Genomic DNA, 18,983 nt, shown 5'->3' with positions numbered 1-18,983 from the left:
AACTCACGCTGCTCAGCAATTTCATTGGCACCATACACAATAGTAATAATTACATTCGTATGGATAGTGTACACGATAGTGTACAAATTGATCAGCCAACTCTATCACATTAACATCAAGAATAGTATCATCCCATTCAATCCATATACGATTCCCAACAGACACAGGATCAACAAACCACTTCCATTGATGCAGTAAGAAAGATTGTATACGAGCAGTAATTTATACACGCATTTCAAGAAGGCCAAATAAATTATAACCTGAACTCAGTTACTACGTCTTTTAGTGCCAACAGATGGTCCCTTTTGTTCAGGCCACGCACGTTCCACACAGCACCGTTTAACATGGATCACCTGGCGGGACTGCTTATGTTAGGACCCCGAATGGTATCATCTTCATCATCAAGGGATTTAAATGCATCAAAAATGTTAAAGATGACTAATTCTTACCCTTGTTCATTCCTTCATTGACTCCATGCGCGACAGGGGTACTCGGAGTCTCAGATACAATAGGTTGTTGATTAATATCTCCACATGAGTTATTTTTGTTTTCCTCCACAGCCTTACCCGATTCAACTATGGGTGGCTGCATTCGTGCCTTCTGCACATAAACATTGACCGGTGATTTCGGTACTTTCATGGAAGGGCAATCCTTCGTGGCATGTTCGACGCTCATGCAAGTGGTGCGTTTAGGGGGCAGCCACTCGTATTTTACGTCAACCTTGCATGCAATTTCTCTACTTTCCTCTGTTGGCGACATAATAACCAAATGCTTTGGGAGTTTGGCATTGATGTCAAGCATGACACATATACGAGCGAAATCCAGTCTCGTACATGTGCGGCGTGTGATCGCATACGGATAAAGAGGTCGTCCAATGCCACTTTCCACCATATTCAAGCCATCATTAGTCCATAATTCAACTTTCGAGTGTCGAAGTTTAATCTAAACTGGGATTTGGGTATGTTTCAGCTTTTGTAGGACCATGCCCGGCTCCCATTTCAGCAACATGATTGGTTGTCCTTGGAACAACCATGGCCCGCCCTCTATAACTTCTTCCATTGCCACTATAATTTTGAATCGGAAGAAGAAAAATCGCTTTGTCATGGCCGTGAATTCTGTTAATAATGGCCAAATAAATTTGACATAGTCCTTTACGTGATGAATTACGGTCTTTTGCCAAAAAAATTACCCGATGCTGTCGCATTCTAGCTAGGTGAACCATCTCGAACCATATCCAACGTGGGTCGTACAATAATTTCGCCATTTTGCATTATAGGTGGAGCATAAACCAATATTTTTCAAGATGAATTAAGAAAAATATTGGCAATTTTATCGTAATAATTCATGAAGTTTGAACAAGGTTGAAGTGGTACATTAATGATGAAGATTCCGATGGGCGAAGATGTCGGTAATTGTGATGTGGCATTGTCAGTCACGTGCACTGGCGCAGCATCAACAGAAACAGCGTCGGCAATAGGCAGTTTCGGCAGCGTTACAACAGCTGTTTTAATGGCCGAAACTGCTGCAGCGGCGGTTTTAGCAGTTTCAACCCGTCCAGTCGCTGACGCCATATGTGCAGTGGCTGCAGTATCCGCAGCAGGGATAGGCGACAACATCCAAGCAATTTCAGACCGGCAAACAGCACCCAATCGCGAAGCGTTCTCAACTGAAACCTGCAGCGAAGGTTTCTGATTTTCTATCATCAATGGACGATTCAGAGCTATGGGAACCTCCATCATCATCATCTCCGGTTCTCCAATGTTATGTATCCGATCTGGGCTAGGAGTAATTGGCTGCGGAACCATGGCAGCTTCATCTCGCGCTGCTAGCGGCGCCACAGAAACCCTAAGATTCAAATCTGCAGGAGCCCTATTTTAAGAGATCTGCATCGACGGCGCCAAGCAAGGAAGATGATCCGCCGCCTGTTCAGCCGTCAAGTGCACCAAATGGCGAAACAGCAGCTCCTGCGAATTCCTGTAGCCTTCTTCATATTTCACTGTCCAACGCCGGTGGAGATCATTCAGTGCACGAACAGATTCGTCATCCCCTTTGTTGATTCTCTATTGGCCAAAACAATAAAATCTGCAAATCGAAACTCCATAGGGGACTGATTAATCGTCGGCACATCTTCCCCGTCCAAACTGTCATCGGTCGCTGCTGTGTTGTTGCTGTTCGCCTGCCCTCCATATTTGTCAACAACATTCACCAACTCGCCGCCGTCTGTCCCTGCCACCATATAGTATTCATTCTTGTCGGTCGTGGCAATGTGAATTCCGTGTGAAGTGTGTGTAGTTATAGGTGTAGTAGTGTGTGAGAGAGAACAGAGAGAATTAGGAGAGTCCATATTCTTTCTTTCTCTATATTAAATAAATGAAAGTAAATTGTCTCAGTGGATCATAAAGCTATCAGAGGCTTATTAATTTTTTTTTCAATTTGTGTTATTATTATAGCAATAATATTTTTGGAGGTTAAAAATACTTACATTTCCCCTAATATAGTTAACTCTTCACATATAATAAACAAAAATCTCTCCTCTAAATTGACGATGTGTGTTACATTTCCTCTACTTATTGATTTTTGCAAGAAAATAAAATTAATAATAACAATAATATAAGAAAAAAATTCTAATTTCAGTCTTGTACGTAATAACTATAGACGGGTGATAAATTTGATCCTTTTGAAATCAATTTCGTAATCTTGTCCTTCTCTGATTAAAAATATTTAATTCTAGGATAACACAAACCATTTTCATTGAATCTTCAATTTAATTAGATTACATACAAATATACAACTAATTGTCCTCAAATCGTCAACTTTTATAAATTATGGGACTAGATTGTAAAAATTGAGTTGTATTACACCAAAATGCCATTCATTAATTACACGAAAAAAATTATACTTTTTTTTTCGTTTATATATATAGCTATATATATTATATACTTTGAGTAAACAGTCTAAAACACCCAAAGAAGGGAAAATATACTCATTAATCCCACATCAAAGTCCAAAACAAAATTCATTATATGATCAATAATAACTATATTTGGTTAATTATCCTCTCATGGCTTCTTCCCTGCCACAGTCAAGAGGGTGCTTCTCAGTTTTGTGATCTCTGCATCCAAATTAGTCACTTCGGGCAACGAAACTTGGAACTCGTCCAAACCGTCGGTGCAATCCGAGAACGATGCGCCTCCAAGATAAGTCTTGAGGGCGGATGTTGGGTCATTCCTCACAAACCCGATGCACTTGGTGATGTCGTGGATGATGCTGTCGTATGCCTCGCTGCATGTTTCTTGGATGGAGTCCTTCGACACTTGCTTCAGGTTACCGGGCAGCTTCGACTTGACGCCATCAACTATCTTCTTCCCGGCCATGACTTTCTCTAAGGCTGCGTTGAGCACGTTTGTCATTGCCCCCTCCCAGGTTTTTGCATCTTTGGTCATTTGCGTGCAGAGGGCCTTGTCGATGGCTGTGTCGCAAAAGGGGTTGACGGCAGATTCCGCCGTAGAGAGGAGGAGGGATGTGGCCAAGATGGCCAATGCGAAAGAAGCGGTGGTTTTTGTGAAACCCATTTTTTTTTCCTCTTTCGAGTTAATTTGGGTGACTATTCTTTAGTTTGGGAAATATAAATGATATTTTCACCCTTTGTCTTTTCGTGAGGTTGATCTCAGAAGTGGAAAAGGCAAGAAGGGTGAAGTGTGTGTATGTTTGTGTTGGTGTGGTGTGGTTAAATAGAGTGGATGAGTGGGGTGGCGTTGTTTTCTCATTTTCTTTGGTTGTCAAATTATTACATTATTTATTAGTAAGTTTTTGTCATTCGTCGTTAAAACAACTTGCCTCTTTTTTTTTTGTGGACAAAAATAAAAGGCGGAAAGAAACATGAAGATTTCATGGTATCGTCCTAGATTATACGAACTAGTACGCATTCGGTTTGTATTACACAGCTAATAAAAATATGAATAGAATGTGCCTAATTTTATAAAATTATGTTTGCAGACTGACAAAATGGAACAATTCATTTTAAAGTGTGACAATGTTGGGACTAATTTATAGTCATTGTCACAAATGAGGACCAGACACTGAGAAATTGCACGGAAAATTATGAATTTTTGTGTGTTCACAGCATCTTGCTGTATGTGTAGGACCGACTAGCACAGATTATCTGACTGAAGAAGTCGGTCTCTACCACGTACACTCTGATAGGTCTATTTGCTAACTCTTCATACGTGTTTTTTTTTTATCACAGAGGACTGTGCACAAAGCGTTAATATGGAGATGCAAAGACAATATGGGACATCATCGGTTTCACAAAGTATTGTACTGAATTGGAGAACATTATTGGTACAATCACCATTATAGGTAGGTGTCTGGCACCCTTCAACACTCAACTTTTACTGAGATATATTTGTTGTTAGGATACCTGTTCACCAACCACCATCGTTTATATATTCATAAGGAAAAAAACTGCCGCACGTCACAAGGGGTTGGAATTATAAACAAACAATCATTATCTCGCTAATGAGTTAGTATGACATAAAACCATGTGTTATTATTTCTATTAAAGTACAATATTTATAATTTTTTATTATTTAATAAAGTATATATAAAATAATAAGTTAATTATTAAAATTATAAAAAATATAGTGAAAAAAATGAATAAAAATTGAAAAAAAAAGAAATAACTATTGAAAGATAGTAAATGAGTGAAAATTTAATAAATAAATAAATTATTCAAATTAAATATTAAAATTATCATATTAAAACAATTGAGACGTCAATTTACCGCTTTTCAATTATACATAGTATAGATAAAGATCGTATAAAAAATGCCCCTCTACTATTATATTTAATCAATACCTATTATATATTAAAAACAACACTCACTATTAAATAGAAAGGGAGTTTTTATACCACCTTCATAGGGCAAATTGACTAACATTGTTTTTAAAATTTCACTTTTAACAGGCAAGCTACATTTTTGTTATATAAAAAATATTGATATTCACCAATTATAATAATTTATAATTATTGCAATAACTATATTTTGGCTGGAATTTTACCAGCTTTAATAATGATAATTTTTACTTTTTCTCATTTTGAAACACGAGATATGAATATGTTACACAAATTATAAAATTATTGTTTAAAAACAACTAGACCACGAAAATGCTATGAAAATTAATTTTAGAATGCGAATTATACGTTCTAACATTGAACTTATATTTATATGTTAAATCAGCATTAGTATCTCAATATATCTATTCTATTTATATATATATATATATATATATTTGAAGAAAATATTTCGATCAAAATTCAACAATTTTGACTAAATTGCTGATTTTAAAAAAAGCACATAACACATTTTTGTTAAAAAAGAAACAACACCCAAACTCAACATTTATCATTAATTAAATTGAAAAACAACCACCTAGCCCTTATACTTTTTTTGTGTGAAACAAGTAAAAAGTAACAATTTGTTTTTTTAATAAAATTAACATACATAGAATATATATTTACTGATAATATCTACATTACCACAAAAAGAATAAAACAAGACAAATTTTGTTTAGTTATAGGTTCCAATTCCTATATTTATAACATAAAGTTATATATATAACCACATCATTATTCGATGTGCTTATGCGGTGCAACATATTTTAATAAAATACTATCTTGAACAAAACATGAAAACATTAAGAACAAAGTAAGCAAATACTAAGACCAAATTTATCAAATAGAAAATGTAAGTCTTAGAAGTGTGCTCGTGTAGACAATGAACAAAACATGTGACATGTTACTATTATTGAATTCATCAGCGTCATGGTTTTAATTCATAGAAAAGTGAACATATAAACTAGACAGAACTTTAATGAATAAATTAGACGCAGAAGTGCAACAACATTAAACAAAGGTAGGATGAAAGCAGCACTTTGTTGGGGTGAAAAAATGTAAATTGTGCCAACTTAAAGAAAGAGAAAATATAATTTTCAATCCATATACGTGTATAATTGTTCAGCACTTATAGTTCTGAATCTATAAAATTGTATAATTTTCTATTGTGCATTTAGAGAAGATCAATATCTTTAATCTATTCATCTAGCCATGACAACCTCATTTCCCTGTGTTGGAAACATGCATTGTATCACTCCAAGAAAACCTCTAAACTGCCCAAGCACACCACAATAACAGCTCTCTTCACCTCCGCTGGAGGTCATAACCAAAACTCTAAAACCTGAGACACTTTCAATGGAGACAACAAAAGTTTCTCACCCGTTACCTCAATTTAATCATAATGAAGGAAAGACACAGATGTATTAATAAAAGTAACTCAAACAGGCATGATTGTTGTGAGACCAGCCATGACTATAACACATTCATTATGTAGAACATAAGGAATGGGATTAGAACACTTCAAGTGCACGCTAAAACATTATGCATGAAGGCGCAATTAATAAATCCAAAATGCATCTGTCACCGTAGTAACCATTAGACAACAGCTCATGGGTGAAAATTGCTTTAGGACCCACCTTAAAGGGCACACAGAGATTACTTGATACAAACTTAAGCTAATATAACTACAAGGTTAAGAAATCATTGTGCCTAGTCACTTTAATTTCATTGTACTTCTCCCTAATTCATTCCTCTGACAGCACTAAAAATACCTCTTTGTATGAGTTGCATGGATATTGAGAAAGATGGGCAATTACTTGGCACAGTGAGTGTTAGAGATGATAGTTACCAAAATAATCCAGTACTCAACTAAAAGAAATAAGACAGGGAACTGCCTGACGCACTCCACAATTAATTTCCCGATTAATCACATAGACAAAAAGAAATGAAGAATATCTACTATTATAAACAGTAAATATGTTCAACAGCAACAAAAATTGAAAGATGTCACAAGACAGAACTGACATAGAAAGTAACTTAACCCAGTGATAACTGTATTAACAAACATAAATCATCACTACAGATCATAGACATCAGATTGTCATGAAGGCAATAACAACACATCCTTGAATATACATATAGGCCGTTCAGTTTTACTCACTGGGAAAAGGTACTAAGGTTTCGCTTTTACTGGCAGCTTCAGAACCTTATAAAATGGGATCCGAATCTTATAACGCTCTGATTTAGCAATATGAACTATGAAAGCTTGAATGTAGTGTTTATATCACACTTTATATATGGTATATATAGAGATACAACCGTTTGCAGATTGCTGTAAATTCAAAATTGTTCCACTGTGCAACGTGTGAATCAACAGGAACCTCAGGAAAAAGTGAAAATCCGACAATAATTTAAAGAAAATATCACTGTTCACCATGTGAAAGAATAGAGAAATCAGGAATCATTGCAGACAATAATTTACTGAAGGCCACTACTATTGAATCGTACATACTTTTCAGTATACTACATCCAAACCCAACTCTCAAATCTTCAAAAAAATTAGAAATAAAAAATTAAATGAAAGAAAGCGTGCAATTAAAGTAAAAGAACAAGAAATTTTCGGTAAACTTTACAGACCCAAATCCGCCTTTTCGCTTGATTGACGTGGTGTGTGGAACGGGGACTAGGTGGCGCGTGAGATACCAATTCCAACAGCCGACGGCACACCTTTGACATGAATGACGAGTGGCGGCGGAGTCCAACAGAGTTTGTGGCAAATTCATCGTAACACCGTCGTGGTGGGAGGGCGCGGGTGATGGCGACGCTGGGGCTGTACTGTCGGTGGAGTTCATCTAACTACGCCGTGGTGGGAGTCCGACGCGGGTGATGGCGCGGCTGGGGCTATGCTATGTTCAGATCAACGGAGAAATGGGTAGGGAGAGAAGGTTCAAGTCGTCTGAGAGAGGAGAGCTGCAATTTTACGTTTTTTTAAAAAATAGATTTCTGTTTTATGGGCTATAGGCCTATAAATTTAAGAAAGAAAAAAAAAAAAGAAAAAGCTTAGTAGGCCAATTTCTGTTTCTACACCAAATCAAGGTGTAAAAACTAAAATCAAATATTGCTATTATTTTGGCCCATCTCGGGAATGGGCTAAAATGTAAATCCAAACACAATCAAATATTTTTGCGAAATAGATTCAAAGGTTGTTTGGGTGAGCTTATAAGCCATTTAAAATATCTTATAAGATTTTTGAAAGCTTATAACATATTACATTGTATTTGGTAAATGTTTTAGGAAAAGAGCTTATCTATTTACTATTATAAAAGAAAATCTTTTATGGTACCAACTTTTAAATATCCAAATTTACCCAAATTCTTCGTGAAAAAATATGAAAATAATTTAAAACTAAATATTAAAAATAAAAATTACACTTCTTATTTATTTTTTAATTTTAATAGATGAATAACAAAATTAGTATAAACTAATTAATATATAAAAAATAATATCTTGATATTAGGTACGATTCAGTAAACTGATACTAACCGAGCTGAATTTTTTGGTTGGTTTAATACGTATTGAATTTTTAGTTTCGATGCAGTTCTGCTGGTTTCATGAACTATGAACACCCTACATTTGTTTATTTAATGGATTATTTATAGACACATTTTAAAAAAATTGTTGATATATGTATATGTTGATGTAAATATGGACTTATTCATTTTTTTAAAAATTAATTATTACTTTCAAATTAATAAATTCACTCGCTAATGAGGCTTAGGCCAATTGACGAAGTTGAAGACCCTGATGTTGCTTTCGTTTAATAAATAAGTCATTTCGTTAGTCAAAACTCATTGAATTTATTGATATTAACAAAAAAAAAATAAGAAAAAAGAATCTATATTTACCTCAATTAACTTATTACTGATTTTGGTGCTGGTTAAGTAAATCTTTTTATGATCAAATTACCCTCATACGTGTTCACGAGTTAATACATATGAGAAGATATAACTTCATCGTTTTTCATTCAATTTCTTTTGTTAATATCAATAAATTCGATAAAATCTTGACTAACTGTTACACAGAAACACCTCTCAAGAGCACTCGATATAATTTGTCGAGCTACAAGAAATTTACATGTAATTACGCAAAACTTAAGGAACGCTATCCAAAAAAAAAATAAAAAAATAATATAACCTTTTGAAAAATAAAGCAGTAATTATTTTAAACCAAGCATGCAATTTGGGTGCAGCAGGAAGAGGGCAAAGGTACAATCACTTGACTATATAAACACACACTCACACAAACACACCTGTTTTGATTGTCTAACGCCGAAGTGCAGTGGATGATGAAAATGAAGCTATAGACAAATCCTCCGAGAACTCTGTGTATTTTCCGGTGATTTTCTCATCTCCACTGTGCTGCCATTTTGCGCTTCTGTCGGTGTGTATGTGAATGCTTATATATATTTTATGTACGCGTATGCTTCAGTGCAAGTGTCTCAAATACCGTGCTCTCAATCTTGAAAGGAACTGATTGGAATTATTTATTTAAATTATTTTGCGCTATGATTCGGAGTTTAGATTCGCTTGGTAATTGTCGTTGTATCTATATTATAGGATGAACGAGGAACATTTTTTAGTGCGAATGATGCAAGTTATTATTCGCAAAATCAATTGTCAACATTGATTATAAAAGAATTGCTGACATCTTCTTGAGTTGGTTGATTGTGAAACTTGTCATGTTGATTGGGATTCTTTCAGCCTGACAATGCATTGAGTCATTGGGGCTTAGGTAGGGTTTAATGATTTCCATATTGGCTAGATCAATGATTGGCATTTTCTGGACGCTTATTCATTTCTTAATCGAACAAAACATCGACCTCATTGATGCCGGGAATACATTTGACCACTTTGTACGTGTTGGGTAGTTTATATATACTGCAACGGGTTTATTATAACATTACCATTCCTTTGAATTGCATTTGACTTTACCAAAATTTGTTATTAATTTAGGTTACTGAAACAAAAGTTCTGATGCTCATTCTGACACTAGGATGATATATAGCTAATTGCTGAGCAGTGGCGTTGGCCCAATTTTAAAATTTTTCGGGAGGACAACCATTGACTTTGTATGAGTGGATGCCTATGGTCAACTTGAAGGAGATTTATGTTGTACTTATCTTGGGATATTTTTTTGCCTTCTTATTGAACTGTTTGATTGTCAGTTTCTTTATCGAATTTGTAATCCCCGGATGCTTTGAGCCTGGACTTAAGTTATTTTAAACATGCAAGTCGGTAATTTTCAGGATGATATTTGATTAGACAATGGCGAATATGTGCTCACATTTTGTTGTGATCTCTGCATACATCTCTGACATTCGCTATTTTATCAAATTTGGTTGAGCCAGTTTCTGAATGACAAAATATGCATATTTATTACTTTTCCTTTTTGATCAGGTTGCCTATGGTGTTCCTGAGTTACATTCTTGTTTGTGGCCTCTGTGTGTTTTGGGCGTGACAATATGTTTGACACAGTTGCTTGATTGCTGTCATGTCTGATGCTTCTTTAGCATCTTTATTGTGGCTATTGCTTCTTAGAGGATTCAATCTGGAAGCACCCCCAACTTTGACTTGCGAGTTGCGTGTATCTTTTACTGGACCACTTGCGAATAACAGGGCAGACTGGTAACTCACTGTATCTGAAGCTTTGGAACAGCCCTTAATGGCTTGCCAGCTATCTAAATCACCTCTTCCAGGGATTTGGGTCATCGAAACACTAGCACGGTCTAATCAAATTGATCCATCTCTTCTACTTGGTAATGGCGAGGCCTTTTATTTTACAAAGTGAAATATTGTAATGACTTTGAAAGTTCATCGTTAAGATTCTAACCAGTTACATATTCATGGTACTGCAGATTTGGTTGAGAAGTCTCCACTATTATCTGATGATCTTGGTAGAAATGCAAGAGAACTGGTGTCCTTGAGAATCTTAGAAAGCTTTCTCGTTCAGGGAGCTCCATCCAAATATGTATCTACTTCAAGTCCGAAAATTGGATTTGATCCATCTGAGAGCTGTGAGGAAGTCCTAGAAGAGATATTACTGGAGGTACTTAATGTGTACAGTTTCAGAAATTTTCTATTATTAGGAAGACAGTCTGCTCAGAATTACGTCATCTGGGAGTAGTATTGAAAATTAATGTAAATATTGACAGACATCTTTATCAAATGCAAAAGCTGCTGGACCAGATATGTGGAAATGGGATATTCATCCCTTTATAGCGCATAAAAGGTGTAGCTTGGATAAACACACTCTACAAAAGGTGAAATCTTCACTTTGGCCCTCATATAAATTTGCGTAACAAGAATATAAAACAAAGGGGCCCTTTACACTTGCTTCTTCTAATTTTCCTTGGTGTTCTTCTAAAACAGCTGAAGGATGCAATTCTTTCAGGTAGCCCCTCCTTTTTTGCATCCTTGAAAGATCAAAGTGGCTTGTCAGGTGGGTATCAACCTGAGAGTGTAGTTAAAGTGGATGATGATAAATGCAATAGCATTAAGCCTGGATTTGATGGACCTGATAGAAATGCCCATATCAGTGAGGGGAATGATCAGTTGATTTCTCCTGCCCCTGGAGATATCAGTTACCTCTTACCCAGTGATTTGCCAAATGAAGACTTATTATCAGTTAACAGGAAGAGAAGTGCCACAACTGACAGTGCAGGAGGCAAGTCCTCTAAAGACCAGATCATATCAAAGAATGGTTGTAATAACCATCTAAAAACTGTCAAGAAGCATAAGAATGACGTTATCCACAACAAACAGGATTTAGGTGGGAAATTAATATCTTCAGGTGTAAATGAAGAGTTAGAAGATGCATCTAAGGTAGTTGCACAAGAAAGTGAAAGAGAAAGCTGCTGCCTGGACAAAAATACTCATGTTGCGGATGTTGAATTACATGGACCTCCTGCAGATGATAGTAATGAGCATATTTCAGATCTTGTTGGTCCTACTGAAGTTTTGCCTCGTGAAAATCAGGTTCCTCATTTCGACAATAAACTGTCAAATGATGAGGAACATGGGCAAGAAAATGAGATTGGAGAACTGAAAGGTGACATGCAAGGTTTTTCTAATAAAAAATCTTCTGAAAACATGGATAACTTTGAGCAAGATATTCAAGAGAATGTCCCCAATGGTGAGGAGGAAGAAAATCTCCACCTCTCTAATGGTAGCCAGTGCACATACCGTCAAGATTGCTTAGCCACTAAGTGGAGAGATCTAATTCTGTTAGCCAACATATCTTCAAGAATTCTTCAGTCCAGTGAAGTTCTAGGTTGCAGCTTGGGGAAACAAACTTGTCTTGGGGGCATGGAACAAATTGAGCCTGGAGATGGTAATAACAAGTTCATTTCGTCAGAGGCACTTGGTGGGCGAGATGAAATTTTGCATCATGAAACGCAGGTTTGTCATCGTAGCACTAAAGCACCCAACAAGAATTCTGATGAGGAACAGGGGCGCAAGTATGACTCTGAGAATGTAGTTGGTGAGGAAGGTCCCTGTAAGCTCAAAACAACTAAGAAATACATGGATAAATTTGAGCAAAATTTTGATAGGGATATGCGGAATATTTGTGAAGCTAAAGATGTTTATATTTCAATTGATGGTGATTGGTATCATAAAGAATTGATTGATATTGCTAAAAAGAAGAAAGCTTTCTTGAGTTCTAGGTGCACATACGGCCAAGATTCTCTGGCAACAATTGATTGGAGAGAGCTAAATGCTTGTGTGAAATGTCACAAAGCTGGAAAGTTATTGGTTTGTAATACTAAATCCTGCCAGTTAGTCATCCATGAGAACTGTTTGAGTTCTGATGCGAAACTTTACAAAAGGAGAAAGTTTTACTGCCCATTTTGTGCACACTCTCGAGCAATCTCAAAGAGCGTGAAAATTAAGAAAAAGGTCTCCTTAACAAGAAAGGCCTATGCAACGTTTATTTGCTGGGGAGCCAGAAAGGAGTCAGAGAAACAGTCTTACAGATCATATAAGATAAAACATTTTGAACAGGATGAAGGTTTGCGCCAAAGTAACAAACTGAACAACAAAGATGTTAATGGAAGTACCAATGATCATCAGCATAAGAGAAAATCGGGATATGAACAGGCAGGGCATTCAGTGTTGAGTTTTGGTGACAGTCTCACTTGTGGAGGAAAAACTGTAGCTTCTGCCAATGGAACACCTGACTCTTTGAAAAAAGATAAACAAGAGGAGAGAAACACAGAGCGCATGTCCCAAACTCAGAGAGTTCGTTGTGGAGACCAGATGGCTGCACTAGCAATTCTTAAATCTCAGGGTGAAAATCCATCCTGCCAGGTTCGTGGGAAAGGTAGTGAGGGTGAGAGTCATGCTGACATCAGATCCAGGAAAAGAGTTTTATGTTCACCAGAAACAGATTTACCTCATGAATGCAACTTTCCCCCGGTTACTGAATCTGCTGATGCTAAAGAAATATCTGAAGAAGAAAATGCAAATTCTGGTGCCTCAAAATACTTTGTAAGAGTTCAAAGTCACAAAAGGCAACAGTAAGTTCTTTTTCCTGAGTAAAGTAAGGATAATCCACCTCCACCATTGCTTATGGAATTATTTGTCTCAGTGAGACTCTGTATTTAGAGAAATTCTGCTTCTAGAGATGCAATATTTATCTAAAGGTTGAAATAAAGTTTGGTTATGACATTAATTAGTTTTTGGCCATGAAACTTTGTGCAATTTTATGCTTGGCATATCAGAGATGTATTTTAGCTAACAACATGCTTAGCTTTATTTTTATATCTATTCTGGATGAGCATTCATATATATTGATTTTGAAAATCAAAACAAAAAGGTATATCCTTGCAGGATGATCCTGCCCAAATAACTCTATTCAAACAGGATTCTGAGATGTTCTTCGATAAAATGTATTTCATCTCAGGAACAGAGCAGAAATGTTAATGACGATCTTTATATTCATCTGCAGCTCATCTCCGACATTTCCACAATTGAGGCGAATAAGAGTCCCATGGACGACTGCAGAAGAAGAGGCATTAAAGGTAGAAAAATTTCATTTAATTCTATTCACCTGTATTTTATAGTTTTCTTTCCCTTTTCTACTTTTGATTTCACACTTGGAGCCACTGTTCTGAAAAAAGTCAAATGTAAATAGCAAGATACCCAGTTTTAGTGCTCACATGATTACCTATCATGTTCTGCTTTATATTCCTAGGTGGTCTATCCCTAGAAGTCAGATCTCCCTAGTCTTGATTAGACTGACCATTGAAAAGGCTTATGTAGCTTTAACCGTTGACACATTTGCCTTGTTCTTAACACTTTCAGTCAAAATAATTGTATAATATTCATATATCAGTGCATCTCAAGTAGCGATGGGTCTTATCCTGTTAGGAAATCTGGGTTTATTTAAATTACTCTTAGGCCCTGTTTAGTTCAAGTGATAGGCTTATAGAGAATATGATTAAATGGGATGGGATTATATGTGATAAGCTTGCATTTGGTTTGATGGATTGACTAGTGTGATATCTCATGCGGTAGCTCATTCTTGTGTTTGGCTAGATTTATCATTGAAAATGATCACATGCACAAATATCACAAAGGTAAGACTTTTCAAGATATTGAGCTCATGCCCTTCTACATATAAATGGTTTATGCAAGAATACATATCACCTCTAGATATGTTTATGCTCTTTTCTTTAACTGATAACACAATGGCAAACTATATTTCATACTTCTTTATTTTTTATTTAATTTCAATTTGGAAACATATAAGAATTTTTATCGCCTTTAATTTCTTATTTAATTTGTATTGGTGAAAAAATATATTTTATAATTTAACTTATTTCCATTTTCTTCATATTTGAATGCTATTTATATTGAAAATATTGTTTCATAATGCACAAATGTAATTAACAATATAAGTGATGCATTTTGCATTTTGTAGTGCTTACAATCATTAATGCATTAATGAGGAATATAAGATAAAATGCAACAGTACAAGATTGGGTATGTTCAAAATATGTATAGTTATTGTCATTAACACACTTGTACGGTTGTACCCAATTGAATTAATAGATTTTGTCTTCTAGTGGAAGATGAGCAAATTTTGGTCATCAAACTAATTAGTTCCACAGCAAGAAAAGTGTGATTGCGCATCCAACCTTGGATGTGAGATCTGTGCATCCATACCATGGCTAATGGCTTGTATATTGGACCTTCGTTTTGTCACAAACTCCTATGACAAAAACCAAACGAGGGATTACTATCATATCCTGCAGAATCTCACAAACCAAATGAGGCTTTAATAAAAAGAATTACGGCAGTGACTCCCATGCTTCCGTCCTCTTATTCTATAGAAGTCACTTTCACCAAGTTATCCTTCCTGTCTTCATACCAAGAAACTTTTTCAATAGACTTGCCATAATTTTTAGTCAAATGCTTAATCTAGGGGAGTGGAGGAGAAGAAAGAAGTTCCCACTACAGAGCAGACAAGCAATTCCATACTTAAGGTGTAAGATTATAACAATCCTTCTGATTTAGGTGCTATCCATTCTGGCAAACGTCATTTTTCTTTTTCTTTTCTAGTTTTGAAAGTTTCATACGTAAAGCTTAAGTTTGGGAGAGTTCACCCATTGAAATGTTTTAGTTTTGTGAACTTGTGCTTCTAATTCCTGCTCAAGTATAATTTGCTGGTCTCTTTGTTACAGGAGGGGATGCGCAAATTTTCTACTCCTCATGACAGATTGCCATGGAAGAAAGTTTTGGAATTTGGCGCAAACATTTTCAACGAAAGTCGTTCAACAGTAGACCTTAAGGATAAATGGAGGAATCTCAGCAAAGCAACCCCAAAGCCCTGATGAAGTTTTACCCTTACGTGAGCTTTTCTGCAGGTTTTGTAATTTTCATGCAGGTATATATGCCTAAGAGTAATAGATTATTCTGAATTCTGGTGGCTATACTTTGAAGCTCAATCACCCTTAGGCTTCGGTCCTCCCTTATTATAACTTGGATTACTCTGAATATGAGGATATGTCATCTTTTTGGATCTAGTGACTCAGGTTAGGGACGTAGACCATGAGCAGCAATTTTGTAAATACTTAATGAATTGAATTGAGATTTCCATTAAATGAGCTGTTTTCATCTTTTGTTGATCCGAAATGAATTGAAATTCCAATTTTACTTGAATTATTGTTATCAATTGTTTAATTGGATGCCAAACTGATTTAATGTTGTTGGGTATGGTAAATAGTGAAATAATTTAGTTTAATTCAGTTTGGTAATCGATAAACCAAAATTTAACATACACCACTCACGGAACTGCTGTGCTCCAAAGTCCAACACTTGGATGCTTAAGTCTTTCTGTTCCTATTTTAAAAACAGTTAGGAAATCTAGTCTGATAAATTAGGGGCTTGTGTTTTTGGTTTATGTGAATTTTCCAAATGTGGTATTTTCATCTGCTTTTTTTTTTAATTCATATACATTTTAAAAGCATTTTCTAACAAAAGATTTACATGATAAAATATAGATATTTCTTCACCACTGAGTCAGTGCTAACCTGTACACAACATAAATATTTGATACGTACATATGAATAAAATGTAAAATACTTGAGAAACTTTGTGCATAACATAAAATAAACAATGCATGTTGATTGGATTTTATGTAATTGAGTATGAGCCCTCTTGAGAATACGTACAGTCTCTCCAACTTTGATGACAGGAACTCAAGTCATTGGATATTTGAGGATACATATAATTAACAGTCTGCAGTTACACCAACAAACAATGGATTCAGCAGCTCATGAATCCTTTTCAAGTTCCTCAAGACACATTGTTTGCGTTGATCGAAACATGTCCTTTATTGTCTCTCTCGTTGGGATGGCCTGAATGTTCTTGCCAACTTGGTGAAAGAATCCATCGAATGGCTAAACCGCTTCTTCCCCATTTCTCACAGAGTTCCAAGGGCCTGGGTAATACAGTTGTTTGTCTTCTGTCATGGCTTGTCATGAAGGAGAAGATATCCAGAACCTCGACTTCCAAGAGCTGGCTCTATCGCGATCGGTTTTCCTCTTCTGTCAGAGGTAGACGAGGACATTGTCGATGCGTTCAGGAATTCTGGACCTTGATTGGTGTGATGGAGGATTCTGGGATTGCATGTCTGAGGCTGCATCTGAAGTAAAGCACAAACTGTGGGAGAAGATGAGTGATGATCCGGTTGAGTTGGTTCTTGAAGTAGTATGTTTGTGTCAAATATTGAAATTGTTGTTTCGGGCCTTCTGATGATGATTTCTAATTGCAAATTTGTTCAGATGCTCTTTGATTTGTCGTCGAGATTTTTACTTCTGAAATCTGGATTTTGTATTTCCAAGTAATCCACTGCTTTATCAAAGTATTTCTGTCCGGATTGTATGTATTTATTAGTGGACATTTTGGATCTGTCTCACTGAGATGGATAAAGTTAAATATTCGTTTAAAATATTTTTGAATTTAAATTAAATGGATCACTCGTATTTAACTCTATGATAAGGAAAAACACTGAGTTTGCAAAAAGCTCATTGAAAAGAAAAGAATGCTCGTTCAGGAGAATAAGCTGCGAGCAACAAAAGCCACAAGGAAGAAGGCATACAACATGATGCATGCCGGATAATGACATAATCAAATATGACCTTGCTGTGAAAAATAAGACCAATCCTTGCTTGTGACAAAGATCCGAGTAACCCAAAGCAAACTCGAATCAAAATTAAAAAAGGATAAAAGAAAGGATTTTTACAAAACAAGGTAAAAACTCAAACTATAAAAAGTAAAAAAGAAGTCTGTTGATAAAAGAGGACAAACGCGCTAACAGTCACGGATACTAGTTGACAAGCCATAACAATTACAGTTGGAAACTTGAGAGCCAAAATAGGTAACGAATGCAATGAAGTCTGGGTTTGAAATCCGAAAGCTATTATAAATAAAGAGGTTGGAAGCAGATGGAGGATATCTAAAAACTTCTCTAACTTTTCAGAAAATAAATTAAGTCTTTAAATTTTTCAAGTATTAGGATTCTTTAGTGTGTGGGGATTTTTCAAATGAGTCAAGCCATCTTATCCATGAGAGGCTAATAGTTGTCGCCGCCAATAGAGACATAAATATCTATGTAATATTTCAACTATTTTTTCAATATATTAAAGGTTTTTGTTCAACTTGATTATCCAAAATTTTGGAGTGCCTTACGCTTTAAGGTAGGAGACGAAAGACGGCTGTGTTGTTTATTACTGAATGAGTCAAGTACATGCAAATCGTTTATTGTGGTAGTATAGTTGGAGAAAGTCCGTAAAATCAAGAATATGGAATACTCGGTGGGAAGGCAATAGAAACAAAGTATGAATTTATGGAGGCTAAATTTTATTTGGAAAGCACCTGAGGCCTTTTGAGAGCATGAGGATGGCATTAAAAGGACAAAAGGATCATTAATTAGGTTAAAGAACCGAATCTACAAAAAATTAAAGATAATGGACTAAATGTAATATTATCAAAATTAAAGGACCAAAAAGAATCCGGGACAAAGTTATACGATGAAAATTTTCTTTTTCCCTATATATATGTTATACGCATATATTCTAAATATGTATTATACATATATTGTTGGAAATATATTTTTAGTTTTTGTATAAATTATATATATCAAATTAAATTTGGAGCATAGTCTCTAAATGATAAGATATCAACAGTAGATTTTAGTAAGATTTTATATCGACGGTGAATTATTATGGATGTAATATGAACCATTGGTTTGTGTTAGATAAGATTCAACAGTTATAAAATTAAGACACAAATTTAAAAAAAATGGCACGTGTTGCACACCATTCGCGTGAGAAGGGTATTTTGCTTAATTTTTAAAAATTTAGGGAGGAATCAAATAACACAAGAAGGCAAATTGCATTTTGCCCGTAATAGAAAAGTATAGTATGTACCTTAAGAAATTTCTTTATGGAAATATTAATTTTTTTTTCACAATATATTAGACTTATTATTTTACTTCAATTCAAAAAATAGTTTCTCAAATTTATA

At 35.4% G+C, this 18,983-nt stretch overlaps 1 protein-coding gene and 1 long non-coding RNA gene across 13 annotated transcripts; one reads left to right on the top strand and one right to left on the bottom strand.

Annotated features, from left to right (window-relative positions):
* Positions 1-7,286: 7,286 nt before the first annotated feature.
* LOC148788761 (uncharacterized) lies at positions 7,287-9,332 on the bottom strand. Its single transcript, XR_016064877.1, has 2 exons — positions 9,203-9,332; positions 7,287-7,863 (listed from the first exon to the last, which is right to left on the bottom strand). It is a non-coding gene; the product is annotated as an uncharacterized LOC148788761 (long non-coding RNA).
* On the top strand, positions 9,133-17,427 carry LOC105157969 (uncharacterized). Of its 12 annotated transcripts, none has more exons than XR_016064875.1 (8): positions 9,133-9,288; positions 10,350-10,708; positions 10,808-10,998; positions 11,105-11,212; positions 11,322-13,468; positions 13,855-13,972; positions 15,638-15,840; positions 16,651-17,427. XR_016064875.1 is itself a non-coding variant. In XM_088879103.1 (8 exons), the coding sequence occupies exons 5-8, from the start codon at positions 11,141-11,143 to the stop codon at positions 15,785-15,787; spliced, it is 2,487 nt and encodes an 828-aa protein (XP_088735229.1). In that variant the 5' UTR covers positions 9,133-9,288; positions 10,463-10,577; positions 10,649-10,708; positions 10,808-10,998; positions 11,105-11,140; the 3' UTR covers positions 15,788-16,092. The 12 variants fall into 12 exon arrangements, 10 of the variants coding, with proteins under 10 accessions (XP_088735229.1, XP_088735228.1, XP_020548706.1 ...); XR_016064876.1 differs by having other exon boundaries at positions 16,630-17,427; XM_088879103.1 differs by lacking the exon at positions 16,651-17,427 and having other exon boundaries at positions 10,463-10,577; positions 10,649-10,708; positions 15,638-16,092.
* The last annotated feature ends 1,556 nt before the right edge of the window (positions 17,428-18,983 follow it).

Source organism: Sesamum indicum, linkage group LG3 (genome assembly GCF_026168435.1).
Source record: "Sesamum indicum cultivar Baizhima isolate 11 linkage group LG3, ASM2616843v1, whole genome shotgun sequence".
Taxonomy (NCBI): domain Eukaryota; kingdom Viridiplantae; phylum Streptophyta; class Magnoliopsida; order Lamiales; family Pedaliaceae; genus Sesamum; species Sesamum indicum.
This window is presented reverse-complemented; position numbering and strand designations above follow the sequence as displayed.